Here is a 13160-nt window from a genome sequence, read left to right as displayed (position 1 = left end):
AGCACGCGTGTGGTCAAGCCTAGGGCTCTACAGCGAGCATTAATAACACTACTGATCCAGTTTCGAGGCGCTGTTCTCTTCCAGTGCCTCAAGTGAACACCTCCTCTGCGCTGTCTGAACAGCAGCAGTGATCTTGGGCGCATTGTGCGGTGGTATGCTGGAAGTGTGCTCCCTCCCTCCTGGTTTTGATTGGCTCCTTGCTGAGTTATTGGGCTGACCAGCTCACTGGGATGCACCAGTGCTCTGGGAGTGGTACAGAAACCTGAGAAGACTGTGAGAGCACTGCAAATACAAAGTGTTACTCTACTGACGAAGGACAAACATTCTGAAACGTGTGTCTAGAGAGACACACAGCACTGGCTGCGCGGAAGTAAGTGTTATCATGCACTGCATTTACCACAATGCATCTGGGCGAATCGAGTGCTGGTATACAAAGCAGTGTGGTCCCTTCACCCCTTGTCTTAAGCAGAAGCCAGTGTGCCCAGATGGGGTTAGCGTTCCCCGCATCAAACAGGTGCCACTTAGGTTTTGCTACGAAGTGGTGGGCTCGGTAGAGTAGGGCTAGGCTGGGCTGACTTTTAAACCCTAAATCTCCCACCTTACAGCACCCTGGCTGGCATCTGCACACTCGCCAGCCTATTTCCAAGGTGCCAAAACTGAATGTCCATGGCCAGTCTGCAAGTCCTGTTGGCTAAAAGCAACGAGTGTACAAAACATTTCCATCTGAGGTGGCACACAATGCATGGGTCAGACGCAGGAGAGCGGTGGTACTGTGTAAGTATGGGAAATACACAAGTCTGAGCAGCACGTCAAGGACAGGTGGGGAAACAGGCATGTGATTGGGCCTGTCATCTCAAAGTGCAACATTCAGTGTTTTTTTTAAGTTTTTAGACACACTGCAAATTTATTGACCTTTTTCCTCCTCTTCCACTGACTCCCCACCTCTGCCCCATTTGAATGTTCCACTCTCACTGTATGCATTGATGTTGCTATAAATCTTGGATTCCATTCAGACAATAAATGTATTTTATTTATATAAAAACATTATACAGTCATAGGCTGTAATGTCAAATTCAATCAAAAAACAAAAAGAGACCAATGGCAAACATTACATAGTATAGCGTATACACATTTTTCTTTACCGATATAATCATTACAATGGACTCATAATTACAAAAATCAAGGGGACGTTTGAAAGCTACATGTGATAGATCGTTAACATTACTTGGATAAAGAGTATTGTATTCAATTGAAGCATTATAAAGTGTTCGCAGAAAACATAGAATTTAAAACCTATGCTCCCTATTTACGTTTTCAACTAGAGCACGGGGCAAGGCGATGTATCCTACTCTTACGTTTGGGTATACTCCCTTTAGCAACCTTCTTAGCTAGCTGGGAAGGTACAAATAATCCCAGAGGCCGATGTGAGTTATGCAAAGGTGGCCGACAAGATTTGCTTCACGTTTTACTAATCTGTCCTAATGCGAGTATAGTAGCGGCACAACGTCGTTATATAATTCCAATTCAATTAAAGTATAATGCACTCTCGGCCAAAGATTTAATCATGTTGTGTAACTCTCCAGTTAATGAATTTGCATGCCATAACCTGTATAAGTTTTTTAAAAGTTTTCTGAACCTGTTCTAAAGTTAAAACGCATAATCAGAAGTATTCATCTTATCTTTATAGAATGTTGTAGGCGATAAAACACTGCTACTGCTCCATTTTATAATGTGCTTTAAAAGCAAAATGTTGTACGGGTAGGCGATCGAATATTGTAACTGCTCCATTTTATAGTGTGTTTTAAGAGCAAAAGATTTACCATCTAATCATTTCAAATTCAATAATAACATTTTATCTTTGTATTTGTTGATCTCAGTTGAGGTCAGACTCAAATAAAAAAATGTAGTGATTTACTGGTTAACATTACTCTAGTCTATGCTGCTTCCTCCGGATACAACAAACTTGCAGAAACGAACTAACTGATAGATGGAAAAACTGTCCACTAATGCAAGTAAAGACAGGAAGGCAGACATCCCAAGGAACGTTTTAATGGGTTTATCTATAGACATCGATCACAAGGGCAATACAATTAAAAAAATAAACACAATTGCCATCTCCAAGTGTGTGGTTTCCCCTAAATAGCAGTGAACCACAACTAAAGTAGGCGAGCAGATGTTAACAAAATAGCCACAAGCCTTCAGCAAACATCTCTCTGGTCCAGTTGGCATTTTCAATGGAGGCAGGCAGGAACTGTCAACACCTGCCGTTGTGTGCCAGCAGGCAGGGCGACCGCTCTCTCAGGGTGACTGCTTTTGAGTCTAGGTGTTAAAAGAGGAACATTTTATTTCAGTAACACAACAAAAGAGCAGGGCTGTGATGAGATTATTGAAAGTCACTGAAGAGCAGAGCATTCCTGGGGATGGTCCAGGACAGGAACATAGAAGAGGATGCAGGAGCGGGGAGAACCTCTACTCAAGATGTTGGCAGCTCCTGGAGAAGAGAAGCCCAGCCTGGGGCTCCGAGGAGTATTCAGGGCCACCAGCCTCTTCAATCTGGGAAGCCTGCAAGCCCCAACTGGAGGTGGTGCTGAGGGTCAAGAATGCCCTATAACCTCACGACACAGATTCCACAGGTTGCCGCTGGAGGTTCACCAAAGTGAAAGATGGCTCCATGAACTGGGGCCATGAAAATGCAGTCTCGCCACCTTTGGCATCGAGGGGAAACGGAGCCCTGGGTCGCAGGAGGATTCTGCACCTTCCAGCCTGTTGGTCCTACGCGGGACTGGTCCACATTTCATTCTCACCGGACCCGCGAACACTGCTGCGGATCCACCTGCATTTGCCGTGAGCCCTCTTTCTAGACATCACTGCCTACCCGGGGACCAGACATACATGCTCCGAGGCTGGCTCATCCCAGGAGAGGCTTTGGGAGTATCAGGACAAAGTACCAGGTCTGCTGTACGAAGACAACGCAACCACAAACCACCACTCATCACTCCATAGAGAAGGGGGCGTGCACAAGCGCACCAGAACAAGCATGTGGCAGGAACCAGCAGAAGACGCAGCAGAAACAGACGCACAATGTTGATGCGAAGCAATGGCCGCTTTCAAGGGATGGATAAAGTGAAGGGCCTTTTTGGGCATAAATTAAAGTGTCCCTCTACAGAATGGACGGCGAGCATCAGGACAGCTTTTCAGCAACACAAATGGAGGCGAGAATGACCTCAAGACATGCAATTAATCGTACTTACATGTATCAGGACTTGAATGTGCTGGTAGGGGGTTGAAAGTGTGTCGCCGGCGCATCCACAGACGCCTAGCGCCAGGCCAGCTATGGAAATCTTGGCGTTGACAACAGAAGGTGGGCCTGACTATTTATCATCAGCAGTAGCTCTTTTTCACTACTGTGAAATTGCTGAGCTCACGCTGCTCACACTCACTTCCATACCAGGCCTCTTCAAGCAGAGTCAGAGGAAGGTAACTAACAGGAGCATGGATGCACTGAGGCCGGTGGGGCTGGGAACCTAGCTCGGTCTGATTTGTGGCCGAAAGTGGAGTGAGTAGGGGCGAACACATCACATTCCTTACTCTCTTCCCCTAAAACAAACGTCACCACCACTTTACACAAATACTTGTGCATCTTCACAATTCCAAAGGCAAAAAAACTAGTGTGCGCACACAGAGCCATACTGCATCTGAAGGGCACAACAAAATCAGCAAACACATGCAAAGCAACACAACCACAATCTCTGCACACCTTTGTGAGGCCGAGGCGGCTGCTGTTCCGCGGATGCCCAGTCCTACAGCGCCTGGTGCTCAAGGGATATCGGAGACCCACCCTCTGCCCCCGGAATCCGAGTGACACTGCAAGACCCGACATGCACGACCGGGCCTCCTAATAAACGTGCAGCGAAGCGCCTCGAGCGTAAGTGCCGACCAGTTTTCATTATGCGCTAAGTGTTGACGCATGGAATACTTTGTGTTTTTTTTTTGCTTATAAATATTTCACGGCGCGCATCTTACCCTTAAAGGTGGAGGTCTCCTGGGAGGTATGCATCACCAGGCTTTCGGGATGGTTGACCTGGCTTCTTGGAGAGAGCGGCTCTTGCTTCACTCCAGGGAAAGGCACTGCAAACAGAAAAGAAGACACCTTTCGGTCTTTGCATGGTACACCTCAGAAGATGGAAATGCGCGCTTTATTTGTATGTGATTTCCCTGCGGCGCTAACCATGTCCCGCCTGCGGTCTCTGCCTTTGTGGCTGCTTTGCATTGCACGCTGCTGGGGCAGGCAGGGCTGGGGCAGCGTGACCCCAAGATTACCTTTGGCGGCTGCTGACTCAAGGTAATTAGGACAGCTCGCACGACACAGCAAAAGTCCACCTTGACGTCATACCTGGCCCCATGTCAGGAGGGCGACTTTCAGCCTGTCAAGGTTTTACAACCAACAACACCAAGCATGCTGGGAATGGTAGTCCTGTACGTCGAATGGCAAAGATGAAACTTTGAGCTTCATCATGCTCGCCGCCCCTCACCGCCCCCTTCACTACCTCTCATGTGCCTCCAAGACTCTCTTGGGTCAGCTATTCAGTCAGTCACCCTCACGACCAAAGGGACTTACATTTGTGGCACCACACCCGACAACGAAGTGATACGAACATAACAAGAGTAATTCTGACAATAAAAACGGGTTTTAATATAGCATTTTATTATATCAACATTTTGTTTCTAGTCCCTGTAAACAGCAAGTGTTATCCAAATGAATGATACACAATGTATCGAGCTGAGAAGGATCTATAGCTGAGGTGGCACTGCAAGGATTCACAGCATTCACTTGCCGGTCAGAGCGGATGTCAGCAGTGAGCGTTTAACACTTTGAGATGCCTTGCAGGCTGCATCTCCACCTGAAGAAATGACCCACTAGAGACCATTCTCAAACACCCTTTGAATTTTCCCTGGCAGTCTGTTGGATACATTATTCTTCTGAGCAGATCACCACCACAAGGGCACCAGAAGACAAGGAACCAGGGAACTATGCAACAATGGTTCCTTTTAGAATTTGTACATTTTTTTTTTTTTTTACGTTTTAGGACCAGCTAATATTCCATAAGTACTTTGAGTATTAAAAGAGGATTTTAGAGATCCGTCCAATGAATCTTACTGTGTACATGTCTTTTATGAATTACTTTACCAGAGAAAACATTCTACAGTCGCTAAGGGCATTGAAATGTGCAGCGGACACATGATCTTTTAATGGAAATGACGTTCTCGACACTTGTAGCGCACAACAGTACCTTAAGGGTGAGCAAAATGTGTTATTTTTTACAAAAATTTCAGTAATATTACGCAAATTGTGGGCTGCTGGTACCGCGAGTGAAAATGTATACCTTGCGCAAAGGAAGGCACACGTGATACGGTGGAATACTGGTTTGAGCAAAATGTCTCTCGAAGGGAAGACATTTTCTGCGAGAACCAGTCTCTCGCGGGCGAAACTTGGGCAAAATTGTGTAACGCAAAATTTTCACACAAGAGGAAATTTCCCAACGTTTGAGTAACGCCCAGGGCTACTCAGTGCAGCTGTCTGATGAGAGAGGAACATTCCCTTACTCTAGGCAGGTCCAACTTAATCAAACTGAAGGCACCAACCAGGGCACAGAGAGTGGGACACTCACTGAGTGGAACACCCTTCCCGCCCACCTGCGTCAGACCCAGGGCCTGCTCACTTTCAGGAGACTTCTCAAGACCTGGCTGTTCGAGCAGTAGCTGCCCCCCCCCCCCCACCTTTAGCACCTTGAGACCCTCACGGGTGAGTAGCGTGCTTTACAAATGATTGATTCATTGAGTGTGCTCAGTGTAGATCCATGCGAGAAGAATGACTAATATGAAAGGTGAGAAAGAGAAGTCTTTGTAACTGCAGCCACGGACCTCACTGTAATAAAGCCTGTTTGTTAATCCTACTGGACTTATCCTCAGCCTTCGACCCAGTCAAACACAGCAACCTACTAGACCTCCTGAAACACAGAATGGGTTTACCTGGAACAGTGTTAAACTGGTTCACTTCCTTCCTCCAAAACAGAACACAAAGATTCAAGATCAGCCAATCTTTATCTAACCCCACCCCAGTCATCTTGGGAGTACCCCAGGGATCTTCCCTCTCCCCAACACTCTTCAACCTATTTATGGAACCACTCACTGAGCTTCTCAATTCCTCAAACATCCAATATCACATGTACGCCGACGACACACAACTCTACATGAAGGTCAACTCTCTTGAAGACATCAAGTCCCTTAACTCTACACTCCAAAAAGCACAGAGCTGGTTGGCAAGCAATCATCTAAAACTTAACACACTAAAAACAGAATTCCTCCTTATCGCTCCCCCCAATCAAACAGTCCTGATCCGCGAGTGGATGCAGCACCTAACTGCACTCGATGGTCAACCTCTCACCATTGATTCTGCGAAATCCCTTGGAATAACTCTGGATAATAAACTAAACATGCAGAAACACATCAGCGCTGCAACTAAAGGAGCCCATTTTCAGATGAACACCCTGAGAAAACTGAAGCCATTCATTTCCGCAAATGACTTTAAACAGGCAGTTCAAACCCTAGTAATTCCCAGAGTGGACTATGGGAGTATCGCTCTCTGTGGTCTTCCCAGATCCACAACCGCTCCGCTAAGAGCCTCAATCAACACAGCCGCTAGACTCATCACAGGCTCCAGAAGAAACTGCCACATCCCCCCTGACCTTCGTGCCCTCAACTGGTTACCTCTTGAGGCCAGAATCCATTTAAAAATCGCCTGTATGACACATAAGGCATTGCACCAGAAAACCCCGAGATACCTTGTGGAGAAACTAGTACTATTGGGTGGTAGCAGAACCACTAGGAGTTCTGATAATCTTCTACTTAAACCACAATGTTTCTTCAAGAAAAAAACGTACAATCGTACCTTCTCAGGAATGGTCCCTAGGATTTGGAACGACTTGCCACCAGAAACAAGACTGAATCCATCCGCTGCCTTCTTCAAAAAAGAAGTGAAAGCGATTTTCTTGTCCAGATTCACCTGAACTTTCTTATACACTCTTGTTGATATATGCTAGTAGCTAACAGTTACCAGGAATGTATTCGCATAATTTATCGTATTTATATGTATCTGACAATCTCATGCATATGCCCTGTAAAGCGCTCTGATACCCGCAAGGGTCTTGTTCGCGCTATACAAAACTGTTGAAATAAAAATAAATAAAATAGACAAAGCAGAATGCCCAGTGATTGGTCCCTGAAATTAAGCGGGGAGCATGTCTTGAAATCTGGACCACAAAGGGCAACTTTATACAGTGCCGCAGAGAGCTGCACTAACTTTAGGAATAAAAAGGTGGTAAATAAAAAGATCGGCTACAGAGAGAACGAGAAACAAAGGATATTCACCTGTAACACCAATTTAGGCTTTGATGTTACAGAATCACCTGCTTTCAATGCTGCCACCTAGTGGCTGGGGACTGAACAGTTTCATAAAGGGTTCAAGGCATCCATGTAGGTGTACACTGGGATGCCTGGCTGTAACCAGACCCTTAGGACACGGATGAGATTCGCTCTGATTCACCATCTTCTATAGATTTCCCCCTCCATCACCCTAACTCGAGGAATGGAAGAATTCTTAGAACTTCTGCGCGACCAGAATCAGAAAAGAGAATGATGGCAACTTGTCAACGCAGGCTCAACGTTGCTCGTCCTTGTGGGGTAACACTTAAGAGGGGTTTCGGTCATCAATTCCATGAATTCTTCCAAGTTTGCGGGTGTCACCGTAGTGGTATTATGAAAAAGTGGCAACCAGCAGAAAAAAAACAACAACATTTCAATAGCAAAAGTTTCCAAAGGGCATGGAGAATTTGGTGGGTTTGCAGTTCCTAAGAGAGGTGGTGTTGGTGGTGGTGAGGTCTATGGAATAACCTCCTAATGGAGGAAGTGCCCTTACACACGCCCGAAAGGTGTCATGCTTCATCATTTGGCCGTGCTCCTCATCGGGCCGGTGCTACAATGCCCGAAGGGCACCCGCAAAGGGGCTCTTTGGCGGAGTTCTTTTCGATAAAGCCGTTGGGTGAGTGAAGGTGTGTGGGCTGTGGTGAGTAGTGTGGTGAGATGGTCATAGTGATTTAAAATAGTTTTAGGGAAGCTCTGTTTACTAAACTTTATAAATGCGGCTCGCTAACCTAAGTAAAAACAGTGCAGCTCATATCGGAAATAATGGTCCCTTAGAGCATGCGTGCAAGGTTATTCCATAGACCGGACCACCACCACTTCTCATACGAACTGCACACCCTTATATTTAAACTACTGTTATTAGGGAGTACGTGTGCTGGACCTATTCAAGAGCTCCCGGTCCCTCTAGTTTCACAAAGAATTTGGTGGGTGCCAGGGAGAAGCTCCGCAGGGTGCCCATGGGCGATAACAGAGGGAAAAGCGCCTTACCTACGTAACAACACATTTTACACTGTGATGTTCAAGGCCTGCTATCTACTTTTTTAGAGTTCTGCCCAATTTTCACTGTTCTTTATGTTCATATTCAGAGGGGCAATATATATCACCCTAAATAAAGACCTATATAAAAGATACACATGTTTGAGTTCCGTCTCCTGGCCTCGTCTGCTAGGACCCTCATCCCACGGTTGTTAAAGTCGAAGCAGTGTCACCGAAGTAGTAAGGTGTGTTACCGAGCACAAAAGAGGGGAGTTGAAAATAACCTGGTGCCGGTAATCACCCGGGAGGGTAAAAGCCCACCGTCAACTGAGACAACCGCTTGCCACGGTCAGGAGTTGCATGGGGTCAGAAGTTTCACAGGTCCAGCGAAAGCGTGGCCGCTGACCTGTCCAGTAGAAGAGATCTGGAACAACCTGGAAGGTATTCACGCCAAGCTGAATATTATTGCTTTAATGTCCCTGTCTTAGAGGGCTCAAACGCCTGCTAAGTAAACCACACACCTCTTCACAACGTCAAATTTAGAAAGAAAAAAAAAAAAGCACACCGACCGTGTTGCACTCCCGAGCATTACATCGTTATTGGTTGATTTGAACTTTTCTGCATTTAGCTTTTAGTCAGAGCGCTTAGAAGCAGCATCATGCATTAGAGAACATGTTTACTGTAGCAAAATAGCAGAGCTGTGTGCAGAACAAAAAGAGGCAGGGGATCAGTGTAACGCCACATCACAGTCCCAGGATGTGATCTTTTGGGCGGGGCTGGGGTGGGTAATGCCATTGCGACTGTCCAGCTCTGTTTTTTCCCCAATAAGGCATCAGTTGGTAAAACAAATTTGACTGCCATGCCCTCATGTTTTTCATTGATTGCCAAAACTGGCGTTGGACCACGTCGCCTCCCCTTAACATGAGGTGGCCCCTCCCCCTGGGGTGTACTCCCACCCTCCTGGGAGTTGCCGCGTGCCCCCCCTTGTCTATGTTTTTTGCAGGCAATGCTCTCTGCTCAGCGGCTTGGGATGCACTCAGGCGGCTGCAGTAAGCACGGCTCTGGGCGGGGCATCAGCTGCTCTGAGGTTGTCTAACAGGAATACAAGTTCGAGGTCGTTCAAGTTCAAGTTCCTATTTCCTCTTTAGAAAAATCAAATGCTCCAGCGCAGGTTTACACCAAACCGCAAGAGGAAGGCAGCTGTTGCCAAACCCTTCCTTCCTGCCAAGGGTGATGTCATTTCGTCCACCGTGTTTCGCTGCACGCTTGAACAAAAATATGCCAGCACTTGGACCCTCCTCCCTCTAAAAACTGTGACCCCTTCGTGGGCAATCACCACGAAATTGGATGAAAAATTCATTCAGAGAAGGTCAAAGGCATACTTTTGAAAATGTCATGTAGATCTGTCAAAGTGGACCAGAGTTTTAAGACCAGGTTTTTCCTTTGATGGTTCAACTTAACTGTAAATGCACACTAAAGGGGGACACCACGCCTGCTCCTGACGTGGGGGTATGTGGAGTATCACAATAAAAGGCAGACATTTCAGTAAACTGATCGTTGTGTCAGCAACAATCTGCATTTGCCAGTCTTCTCTTGCAGGCGTAACTTTGAAAAACAAGCATTGGCAATGTCAATCGGGCTGGCTTTAAAGGAATGTTATATGATAATGTAAAGCATTACACGTTGATGGCATGGGAATGGATATGTATTTGTGTGGAAACAAAGAACTAGGTTGAACGGTCAGATGACAAGTGCACTGTCAAACCAGACCTTGGAAACCCACTCGGAGCATCCTTACCGCGAATACAATGGTGCACCTGCCAAATTTATATGCAGGCGGACTATAGTTTGGCAACGGCGGAGACTACTTTGTCTCCACCGTGGCCAAACTTTTCCGATAGCCTGAAAGAGTAAGGGCACTAGGACTATATGCATGCTCAATTTAGATGGGTGGACATATACCTCTTTTTTTACTGCCCATCGCTATCAGGAAAATCCCAGCGGTTAGGGGCAGTAAAAAACAAAAAATGCCCCCCTCTCCATGGGAGGTGACTCCCTTGGTCTGAGGGGCATTTTTTTTATTTTCAAAATGAAAATCCCACTTCAGGATTTTCTTTTAGAACAAAGAAAAAAAAAGTTTGACCGACGGCTCTGTCATCTTGACGCAGACATGCGTTAAACTTAATAGCATTGACAGAAACCGCCAGACCATAAAAACAGAAGGCACGTTAATGTTTTGGTTGGGGGCTTTCTGAATACTTTTAAGGCCAGAAAAGCAAAAAATCCATCTGTTAATAATCCCTCAGAAGGTATGGGCCTGTATGCACTACAGAGCGTGCTGAACAGGCCACTTCGAATTATTTCGATTATATTATATATGCATAACTGCCTGTTCTCAAAAATATTTTATCTTTCAAAAATATGTTCCCTGTGAAGTCTTGGAAGTACTCAAACTTGGTGGTGGCTGGTTTTCCCTCGAACGTTTTTCTTCTTGAGCTCTTCCCTTTTATCTTTCCCTTTCATCCGGAGTCGCTCCCTCTACATGCTGTGCCCACACTGGATTTCTGCAGATGTCCCCAACCGTCTGCGCCGCCTTCCAATTTGTTCCAAAACCTGAAAAACAGAAGCCTGGGGGAGTCTTCCTCGCACTTTACTCAATGACTGTCTTTTGCTTCTAGTGTCACACCAGTCATTCATTCCTTCCATTTTAAGCATGGAATTACTCAGGCTTCCAAAAATACAATCAGTCCGAAATTGTTCCGAATGGAATACAAGTCCACTGACAAAATGATAATGGAATGTTTGGGCGCAATTTCCAAATAGTTTCCCAAGCCACCCCTCCCACTGCGCTGTTGTGCTGAACTTTGGTTTACTAAGGTTTCAGAGCTCAGCCACTCGGTGCACTGCAGGCCCTCAGGAACCCTGGTAAACATTGACAGTGTCTGCTTGGCACCAGTGCTTGTTTCTTTGGGCTCCCGTCCACTTCCGCGTGCCAGCACTCATGACACTGCGGGCGACTTCAATAACAGGCACCACCGCAATCAACAAGCCCTGACAAAGCCTTTTAGTAGAACCAAAAATAAGGAGAGGTTACCCTGACCTAGTATGTCATACTTTGCACCTTGGAGAAAACTTCTCACAGCTTTGCCAATTTCCTTTTCTCCGGCTACTTTCGCGCGAGCCAAGTTCAGCGCTTCTCTCGCTTGTGGATTATTCGGCCTTGCTTCATCTCATCACACTTTGCCTACAACGATCCCTCATGTTCCAGCCTTCCTACGTGAAACTTCTCTCCATCCACTCCGAAAAAAGTGATCCGAGCATCATAGCAGCTCATGTCAGTCAGCCGCACACCCTTTAAACAAAGGGCCTGGTGCCTTGTCGGTCTCTCAGGATCAGTGACTATGCAAAACAGAGATACCCAATGCAGACCCAGGACAGAATTTAGATCCACTGTATGTACATTTATCTTGGCGGGATATACGGAAAATCTGGCATGGATCCGACTGCCCGGATCCACATTGGACATCCCAGGACACAGCTGATCCCCCTGCATCGGTTAAATAAACCGCTCTGAACTTATAATTGGGGGGGGAGGGGGAGAGGGGGGGGGGGAGTAATCTATGGTGGGAGTCGCTGTCCTGGTGCGCTGAGTTTCCTGAGGGTGTAGTCACTAGTCCATAGAGGCACAAACTAAAGACTTTGATGAAAATCAAATCGCAATATTCCAAACCCAACACTAGAAGGCAGGAGAGAAACCTGCATGTTTTTACAACACCCCATGCAGCAAACAAAGATTTTTCTTTTTCAGATATCGTGAAAACAGACATGGCCCATCGTGGACAAACGCTAGACCCACCTGCTTTACACACAAAGCTGCTCTGACCATCTCGCCAGCCCCTGGCGCCGAGGCTTAGACAGACTGAGCTCACCAAACCACCGTAGAGGAGAAGTGTGGCTCAATGATTAGAGCGGCAGACCCTGATGCAGAGGCCTAGCCCGGGACCAGGGTTCAATTCCCCGCCTCGGCGGGTCTTGGGCTCAAAAAATTCCACGGAACTGATAATTCTCGCCTCGGTGCCTATTCCAATCATGGAGTCCCACTCTGCAACTCTGGGCAATAGCTTGCTTAATCTCCACAACGGCCCCCACAACGCTAAGGATGCCTGGCCTCCACCTTGGGGGTGCCCAGGAGTGGACGCCTCACAGGGAAAGCCAGGATGGGTTCCACAGCGGTATTCGTACAAGCGCCTTGAGACCCTTGCGGGTGAGTAGTGCGCTATACAAGTATCAAATTAACATTTACATTTTACATGGGCCTTCTCTGTCCGTCTACCCACGACAGGAGCCAGTACCTAGCCCAAGAGTTTTTTTCCTCGCTAATACAGGTATTTGTCATTGTGCATTACCCCCCATTTGGAATGCAAGACTTAAAATACCAAAATGAAGAACAAACAGTACACAGCTTGAGAGTTCGGGAAACATCTGAAACCCTCAAAACTAACCACTGTTTCCTCCCCCCCACTTATGGTAGCGTCCAGACCCTTGAAGGCGCTGTTGACTCACAGCTGTCAGTCTGTCCACGGCACACTCCCCGTTGCCTTCTGCTCCTTTGACGTCTGCACTCGATTTTCAACGGAAAAGACATTGAGTGAAATTGCAAACACAACGCTGTATCACTGAACCACAATCAGCTGTGTTCCAGC

The 13160-nt window shown here is 46.6% G+C and overlaps 1 protein-coding gene across 14 annotated transcripts in view; it reads right to left on the bottom strand.

Moving 5' to 3' along the window:
* Window positions 1-13160, bottom strand: part of NCOR2 (nuclear receptor corepressor 2) — a 1213077-nt gene that overhangs the window by 119864 nt on the left and 1080053 nt on the right. For all 14 annotated transcript variants that reach the window (XM_085635706.1, XM_085635715.1, XM_085635711.1 and 11 more), the window contains one exon: window positions 4024-4128. In XM_085635706.1, coding sequence (XP_085491832.1) covers window positions 4024-4128 — 105 coding nt within the window. The remainder of the gene's footprint in view (window positions 1-4023; window positions 4129-13160) is intronic.

The sequence above is a fragment of the Triturus cristatus genome, chromosome 11, assembly GCF_964204655.1.
Source record: "Triturus cristatus chromosome 11, aTriCri1.1, whole genome shotgun sequence".
NCBI classification, from domain to species: domain Eukaryota; kingdom Metazoa; phylum Chordata; class Amphibia; order Caudata; family Salamandridae; genus Triturus; species Triturus cristatus.
Note: the sequence above shows the minus strand (reverse complement) of the source record. Positions and strands in the feature narration are given on the sequence as shown.